At 39.8% G+C, this 26,796-nt stretch overlaps 1 protein-coding gene across 1 annotated transcript in view; it reads right to left on the bottom strand.

Moving 5' to 3' along the window:
- Positions 1 to 2,057: 2,057 nt before the first annotated feature.
- Positions 2,058 to 26,796, bottom strand: part of LOC139445425 (glycine receptor subunit alpha-2-like) — a 36,702-nt gene continuing 11,963 nt past the window's right edge. The window contains exons 2-8 of the mRNA XM_071226571.1: positions 14,592 to 14,698; positions 13,157 to 13,224; positions 10,540 to 10,760; positions 8,576 to 8,658; positions 5,108 to 5,245; positions 4,023 to 4,375; positions 2,058 to 3,456 (exon numbers count right to left, since the gene is read on the bottom strand). Coding sequence (XP_071082672.1) covers positions 3,277 to 3,456; positions 4,023 to 4,375; positions 5,108 to 5,245; positions 8,576 to 8,658; positions 10,540 to 10,760; positions 13,157 to 13,224; positions 14,592 to 14,698 — 1,150 coding nt within the window. The 3' untranslated portion in view covers positions 2,058 to 3,276. The remainder of the gene's footprint in view (positions 3,457 to 4,022; positions 4,376 to 5,107; positions 5,246 to 8,575; positions 8,659 to 10,539; positions 10,761 to 13,156; positions 13,225 to 14,591; positions 14,699 to 26,796) is intronic.

The following is a 26,796-nucleotide window of genomic DNA, read 5'->3' on the forward strand; positions in this document are numbered from 1 at the left end:
GTGAATGAATGTCGGTTAGATAAATTCATTTGTCAACTTATCGGGGCATATGGTGTTACGTACCCTGTGTGTGAGCCTATATATGTACATCGGATCGCGACCCGTCAAGATCCGGGCTAGAATAGGTCTGCAGCAACCCCCGCTTGCCGTAAAGGGCGATCATGCTTGTCGTAACAGGCGACTAACGGGATCGGGTGGTCAGGCTCGCTGGCCTGGTTGATGCATGTCATCGTATCCCAATTATGTAGATCGATGCTCATGATGTCAATCACTGGGTTGTCTGGTTCAGACTCGATTATTTACAGACAGCTGTCATATAGCTGGAATATTGCTGAATATCGTTAAACAACAAAGAAACAAAGAAATAAAGTAAACATCGGCTCACACACAGGGTACATTACACCATATACCTCACGAGATCGGTTGACAACTTCTATTGCACATGTATTGGAAACCACGTATCAAGTCAGATTAATGTTTCACAAATATGTTTAGATTCATTTATATGAACATTTTGGCTTTAGGCAAAATTTGGTTTACAATAATAATGCGTATTGAGCAATAACCGCCATGTCGTTTTTGTGTAGTATGGCCTCTTGAAAACTATTTTATCGGGAATATCGAGAATAATCGAGAATATTACTGCAAAAAAGTTCCTTTCGCAAGAGTAGTAGTAATAACACTTCAAAACTCTTCAGATGAAATTACATGTATATGTCACCCTATATATTAATAATTAATTTTCATGGTTATAATACATTTTAATAGCCTACGTTTTTGTCTTCACGTTTTAAAAATCACTTCAGAAACAAACACGGCAATATAACCCCTTCTCACAATCTTTACCGTCATGCTATTTTGAAAAAAGCCACACCATTAAATCGATTTACTGAAGATCAAAGTATATTCTCAAGGCATTTTTAAACAAATCAAGATATCAAGTAACTGTTTCTTGCTTCAAATCTAAAGTCACGCACCAACAAGTATGTTTTTATCCATTCAAAAATATAACCAATAACTTTAAATCGGCTGGAGATGATGACAAGAAGAAGACTTCAAATGTTTTCTTACCCGGACTTTCATCAATATTTTGATTCTTGTTTTGCTTGAGGGTAGGACTCTGGCTTACCAGGTTTTCTTTGTGTCGTGTCTATTTCTATGACATGAATCAGTCTTCACAGCTTCGTGTTTAAAGGGCATGAAGATGAAGTATATAACTTCATACATATTAAACTAGGAACCATCAAAACACTTAACAAGACGTTCCCCGTACAATGACCGACATCTATAAGAACTTCCGGTTCTGGTCGATGACATCGTGGAGGTGGTCAGGACAATCAACATGGTGCACATCCGGTTTGGATCAATAATGGACCTAACTAACCCTTCAGCTAAGGAGAAGCGTGGTCCTTTCTTCTCGATGAACGCACAAATCACTCCACATCAAAATGTTTTATCGATTGGTGATATCAAAGCTCAATATTGTGTTCTTAATGTGGGCCACGATCAGCATGTTTTACGAGTATTGGTCTGTTGATATCAGGATGTATGTAAATATTCACCTTGTAACCGCGAGGTCCTTTGGTCGATTCCAATCTTTTATAGGTGTCTGAAAGATAACAAACTTAGTTTTTTCCTTCCTCAAACATATTGATACTGCAAAATCTATAGACTGTAACTGTTTTGCAACATACTGTTTACAAACAAAAACAACAAAAACACGCCAGCTACCAAATATATTGTATATTTATTATGAACTGTGACTCCCCCCATATATATATATATATATATATATATATATATATATATATATATATATATATATATATACTAGAAATCCGCCGTCTCCTCGACAAAGGCACTCCATACACTCGATTTGATAAATCCGGAAATCCAGACGATGAGACAGTTTGGCAGCTACAAAGCCAGATATATTTTATTTAAAAAATGAGCCTAAAAAATACCACCTTGCATCAATGTTATTTATGTAGCAGTCAATTTTATTTTTTTCAACAGTCTCAAGCAAAATCCACCCCCCCAGAATATTAGATGGTCGGTCACGAATCAAACATGTCAAAAATATACATATCTCTTTTCTACAAAACAGAGGACGCCCTTAGTCTGGCGTCTGCTTTGTGTAGACTGATTAATTTGAGCAAGTGTTTTAATTTCTTCTTTGTGTTCTTCCCTCAGCTGGACACTTCTCGTACTTCACAATAACTAAATTTTATTGTTCTGACACGTGTATCCTGAGATCGAGAAATCACAAACTGACCCAATGTACAAAACATATATACACGTCCATGAGTTCTGCATAACTGTGAAAGGAATGTGTTTTGTGTGGACGGAGATGATTATGATGATGAACGGTTTCATCAGTATCCGTTACGCAAAGGTAATCTCTGAATAAAAATATATAGGTGTCTACATATATATGTACATCGAGTTGTACATTTTATCAACGATGACATCATTTTTGCTGTTCTAAATTTGAAAAAAACTATGGTATGAAACGTTGAATTTGACGTAGATTAGAACACTTCTACGCTTTTACGTAGAATAGCATTCAAAAAGGTAAACCGACTTTTGACAAACAGTGAATTTGGTTTAACGACGCTTTGAACAGTATTTCAGTTATATCACAGCATGTCAGCTTGGGGAGGAAGGAAACACCAACAGGAATATATTCCGTATATTTTTGCTAGTTTGGTGAAACCCACAAGTGAGTAAGTATGGTTTTTACGCCGCATTTAGCGATGTTCCAGCAATGTCACGACAGGGGACACCAGAAATGAGCTTCACACATTGCACCCAAGTGGGGAATGGAACCCGGGTCTGAGGCGTGACGAGCGAACGCTTTAACCACAAGGCTACACCACTGATCCGAAACCCACCAGGTCATGGTGCTGACAGATATAAAATGATAATGTTGGCAGATACGGGATTCGATCCAATAAAACTGACACTATTGTTGAGGTATCGTATGAATGAGTGAGTGAGTGGGCGAGTTTTAACTTTGCATTGAACACTATTTTATGTGGGAGAAAACGCCAGGAGTGATGCAGGTCTTAGACATTTGCCACTTTGGTAAAACCCACGAGCACGGGCATGGTGCTGACAAACCGAGGAACATAAGCAGGACGAATAAGGAATTCGAACCCACGACCATAGGTTTCTGGCACGCCTAAGGGACGCAACTCCGCACAGCGATTCGCGGCGCTTTCTACCCATGCCCCTCGTATGTAAGGCTTCTTGAGAACGCCAGTGTTTTCGACACTATGCAATGTGGATATACCAAATCCAGTAGCCAAAGTTAAATATGAGGAACGCCAGTGGGAAAATGAATCGAGAGAGTTTGTCCACGAAGCGACCAGTGTCCTTGTCCTTGGGTTTCTTGGCCTGGTCAGTGATGGTCACGTCCACGTCAGAAACTGTAGCCATGGTCGATTTGGAGTTCTGAAAATGTATATAAACTAATAAATATAAGGTGCACACTTTTTTTCAGGATGAAAAATACGTTATTGCAAAAATAGATGTCACCATTGCTGCTGTTGATTAACGCCGCACTCAGCAATGAGTCAAGCTATATGACGTCGGTCTGCAAATAATCGCCCATCCAGTGCATCGATCTATGCAATTGGGATACGATGACATGCGTCATCCAAGTCAGCGAGTCTGACCACCCGATCCCGTTAGTCGCCTCTAACGACAAGCATGGGTTTGCTGAAGACCGATTCTAACCCGGATCTTCACGGGGAGCTCAGCTTTTAATCGTTGATTGTTTCATCATTGATAACAATCATGCCACGAGTCTCCAGTAATAAATATGTCCACTAGGAATTACTGAGGTACCTATATGTTAATATTCTGGTGGTAAGAGTGAAACAGTTTTTATTGCTCACACCACATTGTTTTACAGAACATCCAGCATGTCCGATGAACGATTTTTGTTCGCAAATCCCGAGGAACAGATCATAAATTTACCTCTAAAAATAAAAGCGCGTTCATAAACAAAGAAAGACCTTTTTTAGTTCTTGTCTCGCCTTCTGCTTCCGGTAACTTCGAGACAGCACCGTGACGACAGCATACTCCATGTAGGCGGCAAACACAAACACCAGGCACGCCGACATCCACACATCGATGGCCTTCACGTAGGGAACCCTGGGAAGTTGTGCGCGCGCACCTGAGCTCTGGGTGGTGATGGTGAGGACTGTAAGGAGCCCCACGGAGATTCTGGCGGGAACTGCCTCGTGGTCGATCCAGAACGAAGCCCAGGACAACACGACGATGAGGATGCTGGGGATGTAGGTCTGTGTAGCGTAGAAGCCGATCTCTCGTTTCAAGCCCAGTCTCGCCTGGATACACGTGAAGCTACCTAGAACAGGTCACTAAACTCTGATACAAAGGTCAAATAGTGAGTGAGTGAGTGAGTACGGTTTTACACCGCCTTTAGCAATATTCCAGCAATATCACGGCGGGGGACACCAGAAATGGGCTTCACACATTGTAACCATGTCGGGAATCGAACCCGGGTCTTCGGCGTGACGAGCGAACGCTTTAACCACTAGGCTACCCGACCTCCCTAAAGGTCAAATAACGAACTGAACTTGATCCTCAGGGTAAAACATCGATCTTGTTGAGTCCCTTTTGAATGGGCATCTCATAACCGTTATCCAAGAGTGAAGAATATAACATATCTATATCCAGATTCCAAAAACTTTGCAAGTGTCCTATGCAATTAATTCTGAAAATTCATAAACTTTGCTAGTGACATAAACATTTAATTCAGAGATTCCATAAACTTTGCAAGTATTCTAGGCAATTAATTCAGAGAATTTACAAACTTAACAAATTTAATAAAACAATTATTTCGGATACTTTATGATTTCTGGAAAACTCTTTGTTAATTCAGAATTCATAAACTTTGCAAGTGTCATATGCTACTGATTCTGTGAATTCATAAAGGTTGTCAAAATTTAAGGCATCTAATTCAGAGAATGAACGACTAACCAATCATTAATACGGAAATTCGTAAATGAGGTCACTTACATGTGGACGGTATAGCCCGGATAGACGAGGTATCTCTGTAACATTAAAGATAACGTACCTGTTTCATATTTAGCCGTGCAGTCGTGTGCAGTGACGTTCGTGAGGGTGAAATCTGGGATGTAGGCGTTTGGCATGACACTGGTGGACTTCCGTTCAGATGACCACGTGAAGTACACATCGTCAGTAGTGTAACCGTCTGTGGACAAACAGTAGGACGGTCAGTAAGTGGCATTTTAGCAACTGTCGTATCAATGAAGAGTTATGGAGTTAAACATCTAACTATTTGATGGGGACGTTTCTGTACAGACGCTAGTACATGCTCTTCACCAAGCAGTTTATGATGGCTCACGCCATTACCGTGTTTGGTGCCTAAAGACATTACAATGAAGATCAGGGGTAGAATAGGTCTTCAGCAACCGATGCTTGCCGTAAAAGGCCACTATGCTTGTCTTAAGAGGCGATTAACGGGATCGGGTGGTCAGGCTCGCTGACTTGGTTGATGTATGTTATCGTATCCCAATTGCCTAGATCGATGCTCATGATGTCAATCACTGGATCGTCTGGTCCAGACTCTATTATTTACAGACCACCGTCATATAGCTGGAATATTGCTGAGTGCGGTGTTAAACAAACAATAATTAATGATGTTTCATGTCTTTCGAGTTTTATTTATAGTAAACAATCTGGTAAAAATCTCAACAGTATAAATAATACAGTGATACAGAATATATAATGAACGTGTTCTCGTCTTCTTACTCAATATACTCGTCATCAGACACTGTCAATTGCCTTATCTTTCTCGTGATGCAATTTATCATGACTACATCGTCAAGCACAAAGACAGCACATCGCAAGCATCGATATCACCGCTAACTTATGAAGTATTCAGCAGGCCTTCAATCGATGGCCGGAGAGGATGCAGAGACAATTACTGCTGAGCTTGTTCAGATAAACAATTTAAATCAGATAAGATGAAAAAACCCAAGATTGTCTTGTCGGGACTATGACTTTAATCAATGAACTTATAGGAATTCTGAATGTTTTATGTCGAGCTTGCCTCGATAAACAATTTTAATGAGACAAGTTGGAATAAAAGAAATCTTCTTTGATAGGCATTTAGAAGTTGGAGTACTAAGTAAGGATAAGAATTTATGGATGAACAACTTCTTTATTACAATTAGGAGCGACGTTTCGGTGTAGGTTCACTTGCTTGATAACGGTGTTAGAACCTACACCGAAACGTCGCTCTTAATTGTAATAAAGAAGTTGTTCATCCATAAATTCTTATCCTTACTTAAAAGAAATCTTGTCTTGACTTTATTGGGAACATACGCGACACAAAACAATCCAAATTTCGGCAGTATGAACAAGGGAAACTGAAATATGTGAAGCGTGACCATGAAATTATGAAATTACCCTTCTGAGGCATAGTGTGTCTCTCGCTTAAGGCGTGAGTTAGTCACGCTGACAACTTCCGGTTGATTCCCAAAATGTGTTTGGCTACAAACGGCAATCACCAATATTCATTCATTCACTTCATTCGTTAAATGTGTTGCAGATGGAGAGGGAGAGATACTCTCTGAGTGACTTTACAAATAATGGTCAGCTCAGATCGACCTGGATGCAGCTTATAGTTGGAATTAATTTTGTATTTTTGTTTTTCAATGATGCCAATGGTTGGGTCAAGCTCCTCACAGCGATAGCCCATTCGCGGAGCTCTCTATACAAGCGTTGCCACCAGTCAAAACTCCCTACTGTGATGGGTGGCCACAACCATGCTTGGAGTTGAACTCGCAACCAAGTGACCGTTATGTTTACAAACAAGTGACGACTGTCGTGACGCCGAATACACTTACCCCTGCTAAATTACTTTCTTTGTTTGTCAATTGGAATTTCATTTAATTAAAACTATCATGTAATTGATATAGTAAGAATGTAAGGGAGAAGTTAGTTGATTTTCCGTTAGTCTGCAACCTCGAACCCATCTGATTATACAGACAACAAAGTAAATTCATCTGGAAAACATGTTCAGTCGCAAACCTTTTCAAAATTAACTATGATGGTATTCACAAAGACACAAACAAAAGAATGCACGTTACTACATTTGGGGTTAGAGGGCAAATTTCAAGATTCTTTCAATGGCCGCGCCCACACTGGTGGCAGCGATGTTACCGAGAGTGTAACGAAGGTGTAACGCTCGGAAGGAGCTTGTGGATTGGGTGTCCAAAGATTCACGTGTCATTGACATAGCATTTTGCAAACAAACATACACAACAACACATTTGAACACTGTGAATGGAAACTATGCAAGCTGCGTCTTTCAAACATCACTTACGGCTTACGAAAAGAATGCCTCCCAAAACTAAAAGTTTGTGTTAGAGTCAAAGAATACAAATTTTTGCACCGTAAAATTAAAAGCACACAACCTTTCCTTATTATTGCTGTCGACTGTACGATTCCGACTATATCATGAGCATGTGTCTATGAATCACTTTCAAATAGTGACGATACAGGGAGTTCGCGAAAAGGTGAGCGTATCCCGTCACAAACACATGCAAAAGCAAGTAAACTGTTAACTTAAACAAACAAAGGCGCACACTGTATAAGCCTAGACAGGGAGCCGATTCTATGCCTCTTTTAACCCTGGTCTTGTATAGGGGACCATACAGATTTGTGAAGCTTTATAATATGTTGTTAATGTACCCTTTTAAAGTTTAAGGAGCCCAATTTAAGGAGCCCAATGGATACGAATATACGAATACTAGAATATTGATGTTGACAGCAATTATCTCAAGTGGCCAGTTTGTCTTTCTCACAGTCCCTCAATCTCCAGTCCATTAACTGCTAATTATATTTTCAGAATATTCTAGTTATTGAATGTTCAAGTCATGGCACCGTGCAGCCAAGTGTTTATGTGGGACAAAAACACCGAGTCTAATGACAGCTTTGTTTCTAAACAGCTACTGGCGTGAACTGACACGGCAACATGTTAAATGTATGGAACAGTGGATCTTTTCGTTGATTTCATTATGTTGAAATAAAGTGCAATAAATGAATAAATATTGAGGCTAAAATGAACAAATAATATGAAAAACCCTAACACGAGTATCGCAATGGTAAAATATTTAATATGCATTTGTTTGAGTATTTCAATGTTATATGGGGTAAAGAAACATATACTCAAGTTTGTTATTTAAAATAAGGGAAATGTTAACGAAGGTTAACAGGTAAGATATTTTCTAATATGTCCATGTTACTGTTTCACAATATGTTGAATCGTGGTTTTTAGAATTACAAGGCTAAAATTACTCCAAAATCTAAAAAATGGCAGGTACGTGTGTGGTTTCAATACAAGACACACACACATGCATACAACAACATACATTTTTGAACGTGTTTGTTCATGAAATGAAGTATGTGACTTTCTCTTTGATCCTTTGATCTTTGATCCTCTCTCTCCCTCTCTCTCTCTCCCCCTCTCTCTCTCTCTCTCCCTCTGTCTCTCTATCTCTCTCTCTATACTTACAGCTTTCCATCTTTATGCCACACTCTTGCCGATCGAGTGGAAACTTGCTCAGATCCATCCGACACTGCATAGTCACTGACAACCTACGACAAAAGACAGGGCGTATCTTATACTTATCATTTACTAAACGTCTTGGTCAATTCATCATATTGGAGCATTTTGCCAAGAGCGGCGTAGAACCATACTCACTCAATTCAGCATACCATTAATTCTGTGTTTTGAAATAGGACCTTGTTCGTCCTTGATGCAAAAAAACCCAAAACAAACCCGTTGGTACCATTCCAGATACCAATCCAGGTGAAATCGTTTGAGATGAGGTCCCGACCATTTGAGATTATTGTGTGGGAGTATCGCTGGAGACACACAATTATTTCCTGTTTAAAGGGGATGCGGGTCATGTTTCCTCCTTCACAACACGATTTCTTCAGTATATTTAACAACAAACAATCTTTCTTTCGTAAAACCGACCCGTGAAGATCCGGTTTAGAATAGGTCTTCAAGCAACCCATGCTTGCCGTAAAAAACGACTATGCTTGTCGCAAGAGGCGATTAACGGAATCGGGTGGCCAGACTTGCTGACTTGGTTGATGCATGTCATCGTATCCCAAATGCGTGGATCGATGCTCATGATGTCAATCACTGGATTGACTGGTCCACCAGACTCGATTATTTACAGATCGCCGTCATATAGCAGGAATATATCAGCAGAATATAGAGTGCGGCGTTAAACAAACAAAGATTTTTTTTCGTAATACCCGAGGCTGAATTATTTGTCCGGTTTTTCGTGGAATGAATGATTGTTTAAAAAAATATCAAAATAATCAGTCAAGAGCCTGCGTCAAGCTACCTAAACTATGTAATATTTTTGGCGATCCTGGGTTTTTCGGACGCTGTTTCAAGAAAGATATTTATTTCAAATGTCGGTCTTGAACAATGGACGAGGTGTATTAAACCTAAACCTGCGAAATATACACCAAGAAAATAATTCCGCCCCACTACAGTACATGTCCACAGAAACATCCATTTGTAATAATTGTATCCTGTATTTGTTTTCCGTTGACACACATTCCCTTTTGTTATATAGTGACATGTACGTATCCAAATAGAGACCATGAAATCGATGGCGTAATTACTTGTTTTGTATCATTCCATACAAATATACAAATAATTACTCTTGACTGTGTCAATATGCGAAAACAAGGCCCGAGGATCCGACCCATAAGGTGGTCAGACAGCCGAAGGGGTCGGGTCCGAGGGTCGTTGTTTTCGCATATTGACCTCGTCAAGAGTAATCATTCGTTTTGTTACACCGAAATTCACTTTAAAGTTTATGAAGTCTTTAAACCGTCTTCTGTTTCGTTACGGTGACTTAGCTGCGAACCGTAAAATTATCGTACCCAACGCCATCTTGTTTTCTAGCAGACGGGTCAATATTCATCACGTGACAGGTCAATACTGATCATGTGACGAGTCAATATTTTAGTTCCGAGTCAGTCACATGATTTCGGGGTCAACATTGAAATGTATTGTTTTGTCACGTGGTACAGATTAACCAATGGAATTGCCATATAAGGTGCATAACACAACTGTGACATCCATATCAAATACATCTCCATCGAACAACAATTTCTTGTTTGTTTCATTCTAAGCCACCATCAAACATGGGTGTATACTTTGTTATGCCCGTAAGTATATTTTCAAAAGATACGCGGAAGTTCGGGATAAATACAAACTACAAAGAGTAGTGCTTGACGTTTTGTAAACATTTGTATATCATAAATTAATTATATATTTTGATACATTTCCAGATTAACGCCCCACGGGTACCTGGTATTGGTTCTTCTCAAAGGTGTTCGTGCGGATTTCGTTTTGGTTCAAAATATATAAATCTATCTGTTTTCAATCCTCTGTCATAATTATTTATTTTGCTATTCATTTATTTCTTTAGGTTTATTGGTCCTTACCTCTGGCTGTAAAGGATGGAGCCATCTGGATGAAGACGAATGAGAACGTTTGGCGTCGTGATGATGTGACGAGTCTCCTCTGTCGACTCTGGGAAGAAGATGTCTGGCACCCACATCCGCGAGAGTCGCTTCTCGCTCAGGACGATGCTGTGGTTTACTTCGTTGAATTTAAGACGTGGGTCCACCCATTGTTGACGGAGAAAAAAGCTAGCACGAAACACCTGAAACAAACAAAATACAAACTCGGATTTGAACATATTGCTTTGCCTACTGAAGTGATTGATTTGGGTTTAACGCCGGTTTGAACTGTATTCCAGTTATATCACGGCCTGTTAGCTTGGTGTAGGAGAAGAAACCCGGAGTGATGCAGGTCTCAGACGTTTACCACTTCGGTGAAACCCACGAGCACGGGTATGGTGCCGACAATTCCAGAACATAAATTAGGCGAATCTGGGATTTGAACCCATGAGTATAGGTTTCTGGCACACCTAAGGGACGCAACTCTGCACGGCGAGTACGGCCACTTTGACGACTGGGCCACTGTATGGTATCCGGCTTACAATGGTAAAACTGTATCTTATCCGGTTTAACAATGATAAGACTGTATTGTATTGATAGCACTCATGACAGCGTCTAGACAAAGCCTGGGAATGATCAATATGTCCCGAGTCCGTCCCCCGGTCGATGGTGGCACAGCTGGACAAACAGTACCTATTGATGACACTCTCCCACTTTGTGTCCTGATACTGATAACTGATCCCTGATGCTGGATACGTATACACGGTTAATGACACAAATATCCCAACGAACCAAAATAACGCCATTAGCAGATATAATATGTAGAAAAGATAGGTTATTCGGTGTCTTCCCTAATATTTTTTGCACCCACCTAAAACATTGATCATGGAGCTATTAGTTAGAGGAAGTAACCGTGAGTAATTTTAAGAGATTTGTCGATCTGAAAATCCTTATGCCGTAATCTAAGAAAGAAAGAAATAATGGAAGAAGTGAGTTTCTTGCCATTGTCACTTTCATTTAGTCATTCTGACCAAGTATTCTAATTGGAGTGAGTGAGTGTATTCCACTTTTGAGATACAATCGAGCGTGTCCTTTCTTGGAATAATTCAAGCAGCATCAAACGACTCACCAGTTGTCTGATTAGGCTGTCAGTACAGGGGGCCTTAGTTTGTTTGTTTGTTTGTTTGTTTGTTGTTTAACGCACCAATCAGCAATATTCCAGCTATATGACAGCGGTCTGTGTAAATAATCGAGTCTGGACCAGACAATCTAGAGATTGATATCATGAGCATCGATTCACGCAATTGTGATGGATGACATGCATCAACCAAGTCAACGAGCCTGACCACCCGATCCCGTTAGTCGCCTCTTACGACAAGCATAGGCGCCTTTTACAGCAAGCATGGATTGCTTAAGACCTATTCTACCCCTGATCTTCACGGGTCGGGGGACTTAGAAAGGCTTTCAGAAATTATTAAGGTAACATAATCCAAATTTGACGCATCACTGACAAAATCTATGTCTCATGCAGTTCCCTATTTTGAATCGTGCTATGTGTGTCCGTGTTTGTTTAAGTGTAAACTTGCCTGGCCTCTGCATGTGTTTGCGACGGGTGCAACCAGAGGAGGAGGATACGCTCACCTTTCGCGAACACCTGTTACCATCACCGTGTGATATACATTCATAAACAACAGATTATGATATAGTCGGAAGTTTAATAATAATGGACTCTGCTGTTATCTGTCGTATATTTTGATTATTGAAATGATTTTATCGCCTTATTTACGCTGCTCTAAACAAAAGCAGTTATACATCACGGCGTCAGTTTAAAAGTGTAGAAGAAAGCACAAAGTGATGCGGGTCTCAGATGTTTGCCACTTTGGTGAAACCCAAAGAAGGTGCTAGTAAGACATAATTAAAAGCAGGAAGAACCAACAATCAGAGTGAGTGAGTTGGGTTTAACGCCGCTTTTAACAGTATTCCAGTTATATCACCGCGCGTCAGCTTAATGTGGGAGGAAAGTGATGCAGGTCTCGGTCGTTTACGACTTCGGTGAAACCCACGAGCACGGGTATGGTGCTGACAAACCTAGAAACAGAAACGGGGCGAACCGGGATTCGAACCCACAATCATAGGTTTCTGGCGTACCCAAGGGACGCAACTCTGCACAGCGAATCGCGGCGCCTTAGAAGACTGGGCCACCCGTGCCCCCACCAACAATCAGAGGATTCTTACATGCCTGAGGGACGTAAGCGAAGTCAACTCGCGATTCAATTTTGAAGTCATCAGCTTATAAAGTGGGTTACATTTCATCATTATTTTAGTGTAGTTACATTTGTGTAACTTATTTAAATTGAACAAAATTGGGATCAAAAACATCTATGCTAGCAAATAAAACTATTTATGTGGATAATTATTATTTTATGTTTTCATAATTTTTTAAGCTCATCTGTTTGTTGGCATGTCCGATAAAATCTCTTCTATTGCCTGACAGCTAATCATTTCTATCAGCAAGCAGTACATTTTTCGCAGTGTCTTGAATTCATCTGGATCTCTCAGATACATGGTGGTAGATCGTGGTGAAAACTTGACATCTTACCATATCAATATCGTTGACTGGTCCGACTGAATTGAGCACAAGGTCTATTTCAACTTTTGTGGGAATCCCTGAAAAAGAACACATTTTATCACATATAGATCGTAGAGTATATAGGGTTGTGAACAGGTGTGCCACTGACTCCGGTTTTCTTACTACGAATAAAAGAGTGAGTGAGTTTGGTTTAACGCCGCTTTTAACAGTATTCCAGTTATATCCCGGCGTGTCAGCTTAATGTGGGAGGAAATCCCGAAGTGATCAGGTTTCAGACATTTACCACTTCGGTGAAACGCACGAGCACGGGTATGGTGCTGACAAACCTAGAAACATAATCGGGATGAACCGGGATTCGAAGCCACAATCCTAGGTTTCTGGCGTGCCTAAGGGACGCAACTCTGCACAGCGAATCGCGGCGCCTTATACGACTGGGCCACCCGAGCCCCCCACGAATAAAAGAACTGGAGAGTAATTTGTGATGATTGAACGAAGTAACATTAGTTAATTTTGCAGACGAATTGTTTGTATCGAAAAAGCAGGACCAGCATCAGCAATAGTAGTTTCTTTTTTTTCTTCTTTTTTTTTAACACCATACTCGGCAATATTCCAGCTATATGACGGCGGTCAGTAATCTTTATTTGACGAGACTGACATCAGTGATTGACATAATGAGCATCGATATACGCAACTGGGATACGTATCAACCAAGTCAGCGGGCCTGACCTCCCGATCCCGTTAGTCGCCTTTTACGACAAGTATCGTCACTTTTACGGCAAGCATGGGTTGCTAAAAACAAATGGAACTTGGCCGTATCTTCACGGGTGTGTGTGAGTGTTTGTGTGTTGTTCTACTAGTTATACTGTAGTAGTAGAAGTTGTCGTAGTAGTAGTAGTAGTAGTAATAATGATGTGGTAGTAGTAGCTGCAGTAACAGCAACATCAATAATTGTAGAATGTAGTTGTAGCGGTGGTAGTCGTAGTGGTAGATGTATAGTAATAGTAGTGAGTGAGTTAGTTGGGTTTAACGCCGCTTTTAACATTATTCCAGTTATATCACGGCGTGTCAGCTTAATATGTGAGGAAAGCCTGGAGTGATGCAGGTCTCAGACGTTTACCACTTTGGTGAAACCCACGAGCATGGGTATGGGGCTGACAATCCCAAAACATAATCTAGGCGAATCTGGGACTTGAACCCACGAGTGTAGGTTTCTGGTACACCTAAGGGACGCAACTCTGCACGGCGAGTACGGCCACTTTGACGACTGGGACACTGTATGGTATCCGGCTTACAATGGTAAAACTGTATCTTATTCGGTTTAGAAATAATGAGATGAACAATACAAAATCCTTGTAATGAACCACACAACTGGAAACATGCATTGACAATATTCAATAGGAAGGAAAGTGTGGGCATATTTTACATCGGGAGTTATCTCCCTTACCGGAAATTGATGATGGTTGAATGCTGGCATCGTATCTGCTACTGTCAAGCAGCCTGTTGATGAGGTCTCGCTCCATCTTCCACGAGCTGTTGCCGATTTCAGGAGCACTGAAGTGAAAATAAGAACATGTCATAGATATATACCTATGGTGGCCCATACCCGCCACTGGTGTGATCATTTTTCACTGTATGCCTCTATATTTTATCTGGCGGCCGCCAAATACTTCCACTGGTGAGATAACATATAGAAGTTTACAGGGGAACATGATCCCACCAGTGGCGGGTATGGGCCACCTTACATACCTGTGACAAGACTTGCAAGTAAATTATACTGTAACTGGACTTAGATCTATACTGTTTGCAGAATTCATTTGAAACGATAGCATACTTCGACCGTCCGAAGCGTGCCGCGTTAGTACTAAATTCAGACAGCTACGACACTCAGAATGCACAGGATCTCGTTATTGGTCAGTTAATAAAATATGTTCCCCCTATCTCTGCTTACATATACGACCAGTAAGAGGGGACTAACGGGACCGGGTGGTATTGGTTGATGCATGTTATCGTATTCCGAAAAGGATCGATGTTCGTGATGTCAATCACTGGATTGTCTGTTCCAGACTCGATTAATTAACTGACTGTAAAAGTTCAGTTTCCAACCTTGCCGAACTTGGCTGGAAATTCTGGGCTCGATCATAGCGCCACCAGTCCTCTTATTGACCAATCAGATTCCACCGCTGATATCACTCACATGTAAACAAAATGGCGGCGCCCAGTCAAGACGATCTGATCGATAATCAAGATCTATGTTGCAATAAAACGGGTCTTATGTTGCAATAAAACGGGTCTTACTTCGCTAAGTGCATCAGATCGCATGAACACCTAGATGAACAGATTTGGAAACTCTCTATTTCGTTAAGCAATTTTTATCGGACTATGAATAAACTCGTTAGTCCAGCCAAAATATAGCTCCATAATTCCAGCCTATTTCCGCAAGGGTGGTAATTGGACTTTTATAGTCAGTTAACTCCCTTGCCTTGGGAAGATCTCTGTGTTGTAATACATGTACACTCAGTCGTCTTGTCATACAGTAAGGAACATCGCTGCTTCGCATTTTATGAACATGCATTCACATACAACCCAAACCATAGTTAAGGGACAGAGCCGCGTTACAAATCAATCAATAGCATCACATCATCCCACACCACAACCTCACCATATCAATATCCGGAAGCATTAAAGATGAAAGACGGAGCTGCATCAATAAGTTCGATTTTGTGTGTGTTGGAAATCGCAAATGACTTAATAGCATGTGCGTTAATCTCCTTTACGCTTGACCGATCGCTTTTTCACCACATTTGTCGACCACGCTATAATTACCTTTGAACCCAGATCGCAGTTGTTCAATAATTCATGGTAATTAGAGGACACAATATCACCTCAATAATGAGGTATTAATATATTATCTGTATATTCCAGCGAATGATGAACGGCAGATTCTTTTGACGAGATTAAGTCAAGCACCTGATACTTGGCGATTCGGCCTAGATCCGTCGGACGTGATTGACATCGTGTTCCTAATCGGGTATTTTCCTCAAAGGATGATTCCAGGCAGCTGCGCATAGAGCAAATTGATGATCGTGCTCGCTAACATTTTCCTTTATATCTGAACGTATGTTTTCACATATGGTACGTAACGTTTTCGACAAGTGATCATCCATTTTGTTTTCCGAATCCGGCTGAGGACTAGCCTAGCTTTTTAAGCGTTCGTTGTCACGCTTTAGACCCAGATTTAATTCCCTATATTGATACAACGTGTGAAGCCAACTAGATGTTAATTCATAGCCCAATCGAAACCGGGCTTCGACATGACGAGCCAACGCTTTAACCAGTAGGCTACCCCACCGCCCATAGTAAGGATTATAACCATAGAGAGAGAGAGAGAGAGAGAGAGAGAGAGAGAGAGAGAGAGAGAGAGAGAGTGGGAGAGAGAGAGGGAGAGAGAGAGAGTGGGGGATAGATTGTGAGAGAGAGTGGGAGAGAGAGAGGGAGAGAGAGAGAGAGAGAGAGAGAGAGAGAGAGAGAGAGAGAGATCAAAGGATCAAAGCGAAAGTCACATACTTCATTTACCTGTTCATGAACAAACACGTTTAAAAATGTATTCTGTTGTATGCATGTGTGTGTGTGTGTGTGTGTGTGTGTGTGTGTGTGTGTGTGTGTGTCTTGTATTAAAACCACACGTACCTGCCATTTTTTAGATTTTGAAGTAATTTTAGCCTTGTAATTCTTAAAACCACGATTCAACATATTATGAAATCTAAAACAACAATCTAAATGGATATATTAGAAAATATCTCACCTGTTAACCTTCGTTAACATTTTCCATATTTTAAATAACAGTATATGTTTCTTTACCCTATATAACATTGAAATACTAGAAAATAAATGCATATTAGATATTTTACCCATGCGATACTTGTATTAAAGTGGTTTATATTACTTGTTCACTTTAGCCTCAATATTTATTCATCTATCACCATATTGAAATCAACGAAAAGATCCACTGTACCATACATTTAACATGTTGCCGAGTCAGTTCACGCCAGTAGCTGTATAGAAACAAAGCCATTAGACTCGGTGTTTTTGTCCCACATAAACACTTGGCTGCACGGTGCCATGACTTGAACATTCAATAACTAGAATATTCTGAATATAACATTAGCAGTTACTGGACCATCAAATGGAGATTGAGGTACTGTGAGGAAGACAAGCTGGCCACTTAAGACAATTGCTGTCAACATCAATATTCAAGCGCGTATCCTGGATGTAAATTTACCCGTTAATGGACAATCACACGGAGGTTGGGGTACTTTGAGAAAGAACAGCAAACCACATAAGATAATTGCTGCCAACATCAATATTCTAGCACGTATCCATTACATTTTAAAAGCTTAAACGTGTTTTAAACAAATTACTAAGCTTTACAAATATAAATGGTCCCCTATACAAGACCAAGGTTTAAAAAGACGGGTTTTTTAAAATTTAAATCTATTTTTTTTAAAGAAAACATCTTGCAACAATGTTCTTTTTGTGGCAGTCAACTTCTCTATTTTAAACTGCCTAAAGAATAGGTCTTCAGCAATCCATGATTGCCGTAAGAGGCGACGATGCTTGTCATAAGAGGTGACTAACGGGATCGGGTGGTCAGGCTCGCTGACTTGGGTGATGGATGTCATCGTATCCCAATTGTGTGGATCGATGCTCATGATGTCAATCACTGGATTGTCTGGTCCAGACTCGATTATTTACAGACCACTGTCATATAGCTGGAATATTGCTGAGTGTGGGGTTCAACAACAAACAAACAAACAAACAACTGCCAGAAGGATAATAAGGGTTTTCAAGAATTTTAGGGATAGTTAATATTTTCGATTAAATCCCAGACCCCCAATGTTATATGATGGTTGGTCCCTAGGTTCGCAATAGTGAAATATTCAGCTTCACAGTTGCAAGCTAATCTATCATTTCCAGGAAGCCTTGTCGAGGTGAAGGGGTCAAATAATAAAATGGATGTTTCATTATCACACCAGTGACTTATTACAGAATTCAGAAACGTCCACAATTTCTGGTAGCTTTTGAAATTTCAAAAGGAAAGGCCTTGAGTATATTTTGATTTGAATTTAAGGCTATGACAGACGTTTCATCAGGGTCAGCATTCTGAATCCAGTAAAACAATACCAAAGATGCTGTGCTCAAACACATATGACCAGACCTTGTGAAGATCTGGTTTAGAATAGGTCTTCAGCAGCCCATGCTTGTCATAAAAGCCGTCTATTCCTGTCGTAAGTGAGTGAGTGAGTGAGTATTGTTTTACGCCGCTTTTAGCAATATTCCAGCAATATCACGGCGGGGGACACCAGAAATGGGCTTCACACATGGTACCAATGTCGGGAATCGAACCCGGGTCTTCGGCGTGACAAGCTAACGCTTTAACCACTAGGCTACCCGACCGCCCCCTGTCGTAAGTGACGACTAACGGTATCGGGTGTCAGGCTCATTGACTTGGTTGATGTCATCGTATCCCAATTGAGTGGATCGGTGCTCATTATATCAATCACTGGATTGTCTGGTCTAGACTCGATTATTTAAGACCGCCGTCAAAAGGCTTGAATAGTGCTGAGGGCAGCGCTAATCAACAAACAAACAAACAAACATTTTGCTCACACACGTGTCGCTTACTATTGGACAAACAGAACAAAGGAACAGAACTGTAACATAATGTAGCAGTGCAGAAACTGCTTCCATGCAAAAGTTAAATTTGATGTACACATTCAGGTTACAAAGCCGCCTAACTTCTGAAAAATATGTTTGATTTTTTTAAATTGCTTACCAAAATTAAAGATTAATTCTGATGCCTATAACAACATCAAGACACATGGTATCAAAATCAATACTGAAATTGTAGCATATGTGTTTTAACGATTTTGGAAATAATACGATGGAAATCTACTTTGCAATATATCTTCTATAAGGTTCGCAGTTGACGCTTATTCAACTAGGCTATCATGTTGTCCTCTTGTGATCAAGAGGGTCAAGCTGATGTCCGCGTAGATGGACAGACACAGACACGGTTACACGTTGAGCATTTAGATTGGTGCAATAAGTCACAGAACTGTTGCAAGTTGTTCCCTTCATCATCTTTGTAAATGAAAAAAAGCTCTTCTGGAAAACATCGCTCCCAAATGGTTCAAAACTATGAAAGCCTAATGGGGCCACTTTGGTACCACAATCATATTTTTTTAATCAAAATTTCTCGTTATTTTAATTATTTTCTCGAAATTACGATTTTTTTCTCGTTACTTCGATTTCTTTATCGTTATTTCGTGTTTATTCTCGTTACCTAGATTATGTTTTCGTCATTTCAATTACTTTCTCGAAATTTCGAGTTTTTGAAATATACTTGAAGTACGAGAAAATAATCGAAATAACGAGAAAATAATCGAAGTAACAAGAAAACAATCGAAATAACGAGAAAATAATTGCAATAACGAGAAATTTTGATATGAAAAAAATAACATTATGGTACCAAAGTGGCATTATTTGGCCTTCGTACAAAACATTCGTAATGCCGAGAGCCAGACAGGGTAACAACAAGTACCATCTTTTAACGTCTTTTGGTATGACGCGGCTGGCGCTCGAACCCCGGATCTTTCAGTTTCCGGGTGGACGCTGTACCATTGGACCACGGAGGCGGTCGAATAGTTACGGAAAGTTACTTAAAACAGATCACTACTTTTAGATTTTGAAAAAAACCCGTATTTTTTGGACATTTTCTTCCAACAAAAAGTAATTGAGTGTTAACACAAGAATGTAGTTCCGTCAATTCCATGTGTACATTAATTAAAATGTGTGTTCAAAATAATGTGGCATGAATAATTGACAACCAATTGTCCATCACTGTAAAATTATGGATGGTTTACACAATAGAGTTATGACACAGACATGTTTGAATATATCGGTGAAACTCAGGTAGCTGTGTACAGTCTTAATGCACATCATGGCGTATATTGATAAAGGCTTGTTTTCTGCATTTGGTCGGAAATAACTGGACTCTCGTGAGTGACGTTCATTGGCAGATCGAACATTTCGATTTATTCCTCAATTCTGTTTGTGTTCGAATATTTCTCCAGGAAACTGTTTTTTACCTACGTATATACACAATCAGCCACCATTTAGAAGCATTCATGTCACGAACACACAATGCCATTTAGAAAGTGGTCAAATGTAACAAATGTGCCATGTTATACTTATCAGAGGGGTACACAAAGTACGTGATCTAGACTACCAGTTGTCGGACTTTCATTTTTGTGGAAGCCTCGTTGGCTGAGTGGGTCAGAACGCTGACTTTGTGTACTGGCGATTAGGTGCCTCACTCTGGCAGTGTGGGTTCGAATCCCAATGGGACTCAACCTATAAAAGTATGCGAATCTCTAGTTCACTAAGAAAGTGTTATCCCAAATATAACATTTGTTACATGCATATCATGTTTTTCATCATCAACCAACTCAATGAGCCTGACATCCTGATCCATAGACGCCTTTTATGGCAAGCATGGGTTGCTGAAGACTTATTCTAACCCGGATCTTCACACCCGTGTTTCACAGACCAGGGGCCCGTTTCACAAAGAGATCGTAGCACTAAGACGGTCGTAAGTCTATGTCAAAGTGTAGGAGTTACGGTAGTCGTAGCGCTACGGTCGCTTTGTGAAACGGGCCGCAAGAACAATTGTACAGAGACAGGTGGACATGAGATATGACAGACACATAGACACACACGGGTGTTCAAGGACTGACGGGCAAGATCAAGCTGACATGGTCAAACCCATCGACTTTCACAAATGGCACAGTGTGACGTCATCATAAAAACCTGGCTTTCCCCTCACATTAAGCTGACACGCCGTAATATAACTGGAATGCTGTTTAAAAAGCGGCGTTAAAACCCAACTCAGTCACTCACTCATAAAGACCAGGTTCACAATATAGGTGCGTTTAAAAGGAAGGATTCTCCATCCAAATAAATCCATACCCCTCTCTTCATGAACACACAGCACAGGGTGTGGATCCATGACTGTATTGAACGCATGCCAAACAACAAAATGTTGTCATTGTCTGTGTAAACACATAAACCGGATGACACTGCCGCAAATCTTTATAGACCCGCGGATGTATATTGTGATCTGACACCCCAGGGGTTGGGTAATGCCGACATTAAGAAACCGTCGGATGTCGGCGTATGTGTATTATTGACGGTGATGTGAGTGGGTGTGGTCGGGCGAGCGAGCGACAGAGAGTGAACCCAAATAATATACGGCTTTAGGAAACAATAAAGCTAACAAACCAAGGATCATAATCAGGTCGAGCCCGGGATTCGAACCCACAGACATCGGATCCTGGCATGGCCAAGGGACGTTATAATGCACAGCGAATTGCGGCGCCATAGACGACTGGGCCACCCTTGTCAAACAGCTGACGGGGGCTGGTCATTAGGACGATTAACGGCTTAGTCTGGCTGTATAACGTGTGACAGAACGAGATGACCACACGGGCCTAGACGAATGCTAAGATACTGATACTGAATGGGTAGCAGAAGGAATTAAACTGATGCACAACGAGTAACAGAATAAATTAAACTGACGCTCAACGGGTCACAGAATACATTAAACTCATCCTCAACTGGTCACAGAATACATTTAACTGATGCACAACGCGTAACAGAATAACTTAAACTGACGTTCAACGGGTCACATTAAACTGATGCTCAACGGGTCACAGAAACTGACGCTCAACGGGTCACAGAATACATTAAACTGACGCTCAACGGGTCACAGAATACATTAAACTGACGCTGAATAGGTCACAGAATACATTATACTGACGCTCAATAGGTCACTGAATGCATTAAACTGACGCTCAACGGGTCACAGAATACATTAAACTGACGCTCAACGGGTCACAGAATACATTAAACTGACGCTCAATAGGTCACAGAATACATTATACTGACGCTCAATAGGTCACTGAATGCATTAAACTGACGCTCAACGGGTCACAGAATACATTAAACTGACGCTCAACGGGTCACAGTAAACATTAAACTGACGCTCAACGGGTCACAGAATACATTAAACTGACGCTCAACGGGTCACAGAATAAATTATACTGACGCTCCACGGGTCACAGAATACCTTAAACTGACGCTCAAAGGGTCACAGAATAAATTAAACTGACGCTCAACGGGTCACAGAATAAATTAAACTGACGCACAACGGGTCACAGAATACATTAAACTGACGCACAACGGGTCACAGAATAAATTAAATTGACGCTCAACGGGTCACAGAATACATTAAACTGACGCACAACGGGTCACAGAATAAATTAAATTGACGCTCAACGGGTCACAGTAAACATTAAACTGACGCTCAACGGGTCACAGAATACATTAAACTGACGCTCAACGGGTCACAGAATAAATTATACTGACGCTCCACGGGTCACAGAATACCTTAAACTGACGCTCAAAGGGTCACAGAATAAATTAAACTGACGCTCAACGGGTCACAGAATAAATTAAACTGACGCACAACGGGTCACAGAATACATTAAACTGACGCACAACGGGTCACAGAATAAATTAAATTGACGCTCAACGGGTCACAGAATACCTTAAACTGATGCTCAATTGGTATCAGATAAGTAGGTGGTTAAACATAGAGAGTTTCTCGCTCTATGCTAATATTAGACATGCACTTCCTGCAATATTTAAACAGCCATAAATAATTGAGTTTCGTCTGTTTAAAGAGGACAAAAGTACATCATTTACATCATTACGTCATGTTATACCAGTTACACGACCATGAAGCAGGGTAAATCAATTACATGTCCCTTTTGACTATAAATAAAGATATTTCGCTCGTGGGTTTCATCTTTCAGTTTGATGCAGGGACGTAATGGGATGGGGACGTAATCGTCAGCATCCACTAACAGGATAGATCAATTCTTTATTGATACGTCCTGTTCTATCTTGTATGAAATCATTGTCTGGCCCAAACAACTTATTAAGTATCGCATGATCAACATAGTTTATAGAACTTACCTTACGGTTAGGTTCCACTTTATCTATTACAGGGCCAACTTGACAGAACATAAATGCATCGACGTGGAGTCATCTACGGAAGCCTTTTAGGGCCATTTGTTTTTTTGTTTTTTTTTCGATACTATCTTGAAATTTCAAGATACTAAGTTGAAATTTCAAGATACTAAGTTGAAATTTCAAGATACTAAGTTGAAATTTCAAGATTTTAAGTTGAAATTTCAAGATACTAAGTTGAAATTTCAAGATACAAAGTTGAAATTTCAAGATACTATCTTGTAATTTCAAGATACTAAGTTGAAATTTCAAGATACTAAGTTGAAATTTCAAGATATTAAGTTGAAATTTCAAGATACTAAGTTGAAATTTCAAGATACTAAGTTGAAATTTCAACTTAGTATCTTGAAATTTCAAGATAGTATCGAAAAAATTAAAAAAAACAAACGGCCCTAAAAGGCTTCCGTAGTCATCTTATTAGTAAGAATTATTTTTTATTACGAATTGTGAATGCTTTTGATAAAAAACATAGATTCTCCTAAAACATTATTTACAGTCTTCAATGCGCTGCCCTGTGCATATACATAAACTATGGATTTGCAATCGAAGAATTTCGATGATATTGAAATTCACGTGTGTACAGAGAAGTTTTTTTCCCTTGATGTATTTAATAATTCAGCAAGCGTCAGAATGTTTTCAGACATAAAGCTAATCGTTAACTCGAAGTCTATATTTCGCTTTTCATGCGGATATATTTGTGATCGTTACATAAATTTCATACTATGCAGTATAATAGGAATTCGTGTGACATGATAACTAATATATCGACTTCTAGATGTCTTGAACACTGATAAGTCGATATTTGGCTTAAGGTGGCTTTCCTTCATGTCTGTTCCTTTCATTTTGTACAAAGGACATTGGAATATTGACTTTACACATAATCACACCTGACAATCCGACTGACTTAAAAACAAGTAATTTTAGATAGTGTCGAATTACAAAAAGCGATCCATCTTTATTATCATTTTGGAATGACCAACCAGTTATTATCTAGCAAAATAGCATTGCGATGCATTTTGTTTGTTTGTTTATTGTTTAACGCCGCACGCAGCAATATCCCAGCTATATGACCGCGGTCTGTAAATTATCGAGTTTGGACCAGACGATCCAGATTTGACATCATGAGCATCGATCCACGAAATTGGGATACGATGACATGCATCATGCGTCAGCGAGCCTGACCACCCGATCCCATTAGTCGCCTCTTACGACAAGCATGGGTTGCTGCAGACTAAGTCTAAAATCTGTTGATCCTTGTGTAAAATGTAACCCTCACATTACCTGTGACATCGTCTTTAAATGTTTGTATACATGTTTCATATCAAAAGGCATGAATTTGGTAGAAATCGACTTTGCAAGTACGTGTACTCAGGAAACATCAGCATCGAGGATAGAATGTTGCTATAGGAATGTTTCAGTGCTCCAAAATCGATGCCGACATCTGCATCTTGACAAGCTTTTCCCACTCTTCCTCCTTCTTGTTATCAGTGATAGTAATCATTTTGCACTCAACGAGCTCCTAGAGGTCATATGAAATATTATCATTAACCTATTCCTCTGATGGGGCTTTTAGATTATTGGGAAAACTGAATTGTGTTAATAATTAGGTGAGGTGAGATGAGGTTATAGTGCCAGCCCACTGAGATACCATGCCGCAGTTGAACATGAATACCCCACTCAGACACAGTAAACTGACTCCGAGCCGATCAGTCCTTGTTTTGGCTCCTTAATGCCGAGCGCCAGGCAACAAGTACCATCTTTTAACGAGTTTGGGTTGGGATGACGCGGCCGGGAATCGAACTTGCGACCTTTCGCTCTCTGGGTGGACACTCTACCACTACGCCACGGAGGCGGTCTGCAGATAATTAAGACATACTAGTTACTCAAGCAATAACCTATTTTTATCGTAAGAGGCGAGCTAACTTGGTTCGTGCATTGTCATCGTATCCCAGTGGCGGGGATCGATGCTCATGATATCAATCACTGGATTGTCTGGTCCAGATAATTTAGACCGCCGTCATACAGCTGGAATATTGCTAAATGTTAAACAACAAACAAACAAAAACCAAAGCTTTGTTTTTTGGGACAAAATGCTTCTAAACACGTGTACATTCGTAAGTACTTGGGGAGGTTCACTTCAAGGTTATGTTTATTCTTTGTATTAAATCAATTTAAATTAAAAATTAATTTTGTGGCAACATAAATTACATATCGCGTTATTTCTACATTTACATATTTAGTACTTGACAGTGCTTACCTATCCTAATATGACACGTTTATTGTCTGCATTAAATTAATTTAAATTAAAATATCATTTTATGACAATATAAACAAGTCGATATATTGCTTCATTTCAATTTACGCATCTCAGTACATGGCAAGGCTTTCCATAAAAGTATATCTATTTTATGACAATTAAAATACATATTGCATGAATAATTATTCCATAACAATATGTTTTCGTCTAACAAATATTAAAATGAAGAATGTAAACCAAGCGGCAAAAGAAAGTATACGTTGGCAATTTGTAATTTTCCTAAAAACAGCAATAACTAGTGATTGATTGATTGATTGATTAGTAAACTGTTTTATAGGTGTTCGGACAACTAGGCCCATTTACACCTTGCCCATAATAAAGGTTTGCTAAGTACCTTGATATTTTATAAAGTATCAATAACTAGTGGATATGTACCAGATCGTTTCATATATGATTTAAGACAAAGGCTAAAAGATATGTATTTTCAAAAGTGGTACTCTTCACTAAACTTACATAATAAGTTAAAGCATTACACCTGTTTTAAATCATTCATTCTGACCGAAAAATATCTTTTGGATATAAATGTTAAGAAATTCCGAACAGCACTATCCCGTTTCAGATGTGGTTCTCATGACCTTCTAATAGAAAAAGGTAGACATTTAGCGATACCAAGGGAAAACAGATTGTGTAAATATTGTACTTGCAAAGAGATAGAAGATGAATACCATTTTTTGCTAGTCTGTCCATTGTATGCAAATATCAGAAAAGAATACATACATAACTATTTTTATCTGAATCCTAGAATAGACAAATTTTATATCCTCATGTCATCCCAAAATGAAACAGTCACAAAATATCTTTCAATGTATATATATCATGCAATGAACATCAGATCCTCTGCATTATAGATGTGATATTTTGTTACGATATATGTAATTCCTATTGCACCCATTGCTACTGTATGTATATATGTACTATAGGCCTATGGCCTTTTCAGTACTTGAAATAAAGATTGATTGATTGAACTAGTGGAAAATTGGTATATGACTGCCGAACGTGCCACCCTTGATGGCGCTCGTGCGTTGACAAAAAAAAATGGCATAAACTGCACGTGCATGTTAGCTGCATAAATGCGTTCGTCTGCAGGGTATAACCAGACGTGATGAAAGCGCACAAAAATATGCCACGACTGTCACAGGAGAGAGAGAGAGAGAGAGAGAGAGAGAGAGAGAGAGAGAGA

Source organism: Haliotis cracherodii, unplaced genomic scaffold, assembly GCF_022045235.1.
Source record: "Haliotis cracherodii isolate W230 unplaced genomic scaffold, xgHalCrac1.p SCAF_6, whole genome shotgun sequence".
Lineage (NCBI taxonomy): Eukaryota > Metazoa > Mollusca > Gastropoda > Lepetellida > Haliotidae > Haliotis > Haliotis cracherodii.